The sequence below is a fragment of the Trachymyrmex septentrionalis genome, unplaced genomic scaffold (genome assembly GCF_001594115.1).
Source record: "Trachymyrmex septentrionalis isolate Tsep2-gDNA-1 unplaced genomic scaffold, Tsep1.0 scaffold81, whole genome shotgun sequence".
NCBI classification, from domain to species: Eukaryota; Metazoa; Arthropoda; class Insecta; order Hymenoptera; family Formicidae; genus Trachymyrmex; species Trachymyrmex septentrionalis.
Genome location: NW_017305997.1, coordinates 1,258,502 through 1,264,210, shown reverse-complemented (window position 1 = coordinate 1,264,210; position 5,709 = coordinate 1,258,502). Strand labels below are relative to the sequence as shown.

Below are 5,709 nucleotides of genomic sequence, written 5' to 3'. Positions count from 1 at the left end.
TAGAAAAGATATATATATATATATATATATATACGTATATATATATATTTAAACCTCGAAAGTTAAATTAAATTAAATTCAATAATAATTCTGAGAATATATTCTGATAATACAGAGATTTAACTCAGAGCGAACTACAGGAGGTAGTTTAGATTCGAGAGTCTATAATCGCGAACGTATATTTGTAATTGATTAAAGGTCTACGTTCGATTTAATTATAATTGATTAAAGGCCGACGTGTGTGTGCATGCGTGTGCGTGTGTTCCTTACATGCTAAATTCGTTCTTTCTCGATGCAAAAAAGTTGTTAAAGGTCGACGTGATACTCACCGTTCGCCCGTGCCGGTGATTGTTACTCGAGGATGCGTGTGCGTCTTATGGTGGCCGAAAAGGTGGTCGCTTCCCTTATAAACACTCAGCTCGATGATAATCTTGAGCAACGGAGACGTGTTCATTAAACACCGGCTTACTTGTCAGCTTCCCTTAATCGCGTGGCACACGGCTAATGCCGCCTGCATATGGAAGGGCGTGCGGTCAACCGTGAACTGCCCCCTACACCCTTATTTTGCACCCTCGCGCCGGCCGATTTCGGTTCGACTCACGGTGTCGAGACCACCGAAAGGGTTCACTTGTTCCACGACCGGAAACTGTGCGGCGAGATCGAATTAAGTGACGTCTTAAAGTGTGACTTCTTTTCTTATACAAATATATAAAATAAGGCTCGAAAGAATCTATTAGTGAAAAATGTAAAAAAGCCCATCTCAGAGCCAACATCAGCTATTCGGATGGACAGAAAATTCTTTATTTTCGTGTGAATGTAACAAAAAAAAAAATAAACGTTTCGATCTTTCAATTCGAGTCCTTACCAATATAAAATATAAATCGAACTTACATGAGTAACTCAAATTTCAAGTTGATGCTTCCCGACAATTTAGTTTCGGTCTTCTTTATCCAAATGCCAAATTAGCTATGTAATGAATAACCCAATGATTATTAAAAATATTAACTTATATAGTAATAATAAAAACTTACATAAAGTAGCTTTGAAGTCATATACACTGCGTCATTAAATAGAATCGCTCATCAGATTGTCAGATTTACTGTGTAGTCATTCCAAAGAAACACGAAAACGAAAAATTAGAGAATTATTAAAATCATTTGTCTTTGAATTTTAATTATCAACTTATATGTAAGCGTTTTCCCGTGACTCGACGTAAAGGTCTTGTGGTGTCGACAGTCAGAGATACAATGAGAGTCAAAATAATAAAGTCATGTAGTTATTGAAATAAAAATAAAAATAAGAATCAAAGGGAGTAAAACCAACGGCACAATTTCGTAAACAAATTCATATATAGTGGGTCTAAAAAATACATATTATTCTGTAAATTCAAAATTCCGTTTCTGTTATTTTATATGGATCGCTTCCGAAATCAGTTTTTTATTAAGTACCTTTTCTTCATCTAATATCTTGACATTTTCCTAATGAAAATCATGTTAATGACTAATTCTGTGTTCCGTTATTAATGTGTTCTGAACGCTGCGTAGTGTTCTTTTCTTATTTCATTAATGTAGACCATATTGATCTTTAAGTAGGTAAGTGGGATGCTTAGATCACCCAAAATAAATTTTATTTTTATAGTTATATTTTTTAATAGTTTGTATAGAGTTGAATTTATATTATTTATATTTTTGTGAGATAGAGAAGTATAAAAATAATTAAGACTTCTAGGTTTTTTTTATTTTTTTTTTTTCAGAACAAGATTTTTAAGATAATTATACGTGGAGTGACCATCTGTTATCTATTTAAAGGTTAACTCTAACATCGTGATAACTTGATAAATCTATCGTGTGCATTATTTTGTTTTAATGATAAAATGGTACTTAAAATTTCGACTTGATATTTGAAAAAATGTAGTAAAATGCGATATAAAAAAGAATATAATATAGAACATCTAGACTGAGACAATATTTTTTCTGCTATACAGAGTTATAATTAAGATGCATTGTTTTTTAATATTTGTATCTATTTTAAAGTACATTTTTAAATATTTTTTATATGGTGCAGTATATAAATTTTCATGCATATTATAATTTTGTGTTTTTATATTTTTTAAAGTTCACATATTTTGACTGGCTGCATTCTTTGGCACTTCATACTTAAGACACGACATATTGATGTGTTCCAGTGACATATCTTTCAAATTTCATCAAAGTCTTCCTTAGACTTTCGCGAGAATGGGTATATTTCTCAAGCATCTATAGTCCATAAATTAAAAAAATAAGATATTTTTCGTGTCAACCGAAACCGCTAGATCGGAAACCTCTTCTACCCCAAAATAGCGCTCGTCGGTGACCGAAATGAAAATTTTAAATGGGACACCGGCGTTGTTTTTACAGTCACTCGGGCTGAGCCGGCGTGACTTACCAAGGACACTGTTTTCGATTAGAACAGAATCCTGCGAGCTATAATGGGTCAATGAGTGTCTTCAGTCCTCCTGGGCGTCGCGTCGCGCCGCAAAGTCGGTCGGTCCGGCAAGCGGTCGTCTCGAGGACGATTAACACGTTAACCTTCATGTCCAGTTTCCATTCGTCGGAGTCCGGATTTTGTAAGCAATATGAAATCCAATTTAGTTGTTTCTAATATAGATAATCAAAAGTTTGTTTGGATCCTCGATAACGTAGACCCATCACGTCAGCCAATGTTCTCTTTAATGTGATAGTATTTAGAAGTGACAATTTGGCCGAGGAAAACTAACTTGATCATGTATTCTCGGGCAAGCTAACGTTATTTATTATTATTTTGACGTTAAAATAACACTTGTAACAATATTTTAATGTTAAAATGATAACAATAACGTTATCATGCTTCTTGCTATCTCGATTTGTTTTATCCGCAGTTTTTTTAATTTTAATTTAATTACGTAGAAGTGAAATAGAGATTTTTAAAAATCTGCGTATGCAATTAATAAAAGTTTGCTTTGCTATCTAATTTCAGCTGAAGTTCTCTGGATATAATTTTACAATTTTCCTTTCGTCGGTGACCTTTTAATAAAAAAATTATGTCCCAATTAAAATACTTAAACTTTAATATCTTAAAAAATTTTCAATCTTGAATAGATAATATAGAATGAATAAATTTAGAGAAGAAAGTTAGATATTATTTTTGAAATTAATATACATGTATCTTAAGGAGATTATAATTTCATTTTATAGAAATTCAAACATGAAGGAATTATAATTATAATTTCTTATTTTTAAGTTTTATATATACAAGGTGTCCGATAAAAAACTGTAATAACGTTTAAGGGTAAATTTCTAAGATCATTTTAAGACAAAAATCCTAATAATCAGAATGTCGAGGCTATAATAGTTTTTGAATTATAAGCATTTAAAGAATTTTAGCGAATAATATCGTCTAAAATTCGCGCGTTCAGATGTGATATGTAGATAGCTGTGTTCAATACAGAAAGCAGCTTTGCAACTGTTGTAAAATTCTTCAATGTAATTGATTTATACGTTTAGATCTAGAAACCAAAAGCAAGAATCAATTGTATTTGAAGAATTTTACAACAGTTGCAAAGCTACTTCCTGCTGAAGCCAATGCCATGCAAAATTAATGCCAATCACATCTAAACGCGCAAACTTTAGACGGTATGATTCGCTAACTTTATGCTTATAAAAACTATTATAGTCTCGATATTCCAATATTAGGATTTTCGTCTTAAAATGATCTTAGAAATTTACCCTTAACTGTTATTACGATCTTTGCCGGACATCTTGTATATGTTGCGATATATAAATTTTATTACATTTCGTGATTTCAACATATACACGTAAAACTTAAAGATAAAAAGGAAAAAGTAATAGTAATTGTGATTCCACTTACGCGTCTCAGTTAGATAAAAATACAGGTATGAAATTAGGTAATTTACAAGCACCCTATACATTATACAAACTTCGTGTTTTCATTTCCATGTTTATCGGCTGTAGCTTTTTTACATTACATACACCAGCACGTTACTATACGTTTGATCCATGGGTGAGAGACGTGATAGGGTAAAAGTCTTGCAACTTCCACATGCATACTACATGATGTTTCAGCAGCCTGGCATCCGATGAACATGAAAGCCAGCTTGATTCATTACTTTATGCCACTTTGCAACCCGCAACGGCTTGCTTTCGTGCTGCAATCGATAATAAGTTGCAGGTAATGCATGGACTAAATTGACGATCGGACGATGACCTTTTGAATAAACTTTGTTTATATGTGTATTGATAAAAAAAATAAAAGCAATACATACGAAATTTATATGTAAATACTTGTGAAATTTCGCGTATACAAAAAGGAATTAATAAACATAATTGAATTCGATTTTTATTATAATTACAGTAACGTAATCGTTCCCATTCAAATTTTTGTATGAAACGCTACAAATAAAATGCAACTATAAATAAAGAGTAAAACTAAACTAGGATTTCATAGAAATTAGAATTATTTAGGGATGTTAATAAAAAATAATGAAATGATTAAACATAAAACTCGTATAAATTATAATTTTAAGACATAATGTTGTTGGGATATCATAATTCTATATTTATTAAAGAATTTTTAATGGAATTGGGCCGCAATTTTTTGTTTCTCAAGCATCTTTAATTTAAAATTATATTGTAAAATATTTGAAAGTTTGAAGATATGGAGACACAATAAGAGGAGAAAAGTACACATGAGGGAAACAAAAAATGCACGATTGTTTTAAATATATTTTATAAAACGTTCTATTTTTTTTATACAGCATATAAAACAATACTCTGTATTTATTCCATATTCACACATTAGCTCTATATGACTGTACCACCATAACTTTTCGTTATATGCATAACTTTACAGTATTCGGCGGATTTTACATTAATACTATGACAACGCACTGTCCTTTGTCTGCTGAATTCCTTGCTTGCCGCTTACAGTCGCGGCGGCACTCTGATTGAATTGATCGGAATTCGTGTGTTTCGAGCCGTGTTTCTGCGTGATATCTAATTTTGTTACGTCAGCGCTTATAATCCTATCGAAAACCCTGTCCGTAGTAGGTTCCACGATATTAGTCAGTTCTGGGACCGTTTGCTTGGGTCGCTGTCCGTCCTTTGCTTCCATACCGACGCCGCTCATCGCACGGGCAGGCTTTGATGGACCTTTCAAATGTATAATGTGATTATTCAGGGAATCGGTATTGCTCTGCTTACTTCCTATGTGATTGTGAACTGTTGCATGATTTGTGAAAACGGACTCCGTTTTTCCTAAAAACTGTCCGTTTGATGATTCTGTATTAAAAGGCCTATCCTTCACATTACTGTTCCAGAAAGAATCGTCAAAAATATCGTTGTCGCGTTGATCTGGCGGTAGACGACTGATACGGGTCCTCACGATCGAAAGATGCCTCTGCACGTAGTCCTGATGTGGCGCTAAAGCGGCAGCACGTTCCAAGCATTGCGCCGCTAAGCCTAGTTTACCCCGTTCCACCATCACGACGCATAAATTATGCAGTCCTTGAATGTTTGTAGGATCCAGTTGCAATATTCTACGATAACACTGAAACAATCACGCTGATGTTATATCTCTAGAATTATCGACACACGCGATCTTTTTACTGTTGTTTATATTAAAGTATAAACTGCATATATATTTCTAAAAGTAAATAAAAAAAAGTTTCCTGTA

The 5,709-nt window shown here is 33.0% G+C and overlaps 1 protein-coding gene across 1 annotated transcript in view; it reads right to left on the bottom strand.

Annotated features, from left to right (window-relative positions):
• Positions 1-4,777: 4,777 nt before the first annotated feature.
• The window catches only part of LOC108754889 (transmembrane and TPR repeat-containing protein CG4050-like), a 6,328-nt gene continuing 5,396 nt past the window's right edge, over positions 4,778-5,709 (bottom strand). Inside the window, exon 12 of the mRNA XM_018497546.1 lies at positions 4,778-5,583. Within this exon, the coding sequence (XP_018353048.1) occupies positions 4,912-5,583 (672 nt within the window). The 3' untranslated portion in view covers positions 4,778-4,911. The remainder of the gene's footprint in view (positions 5,584-5,709) is intronic.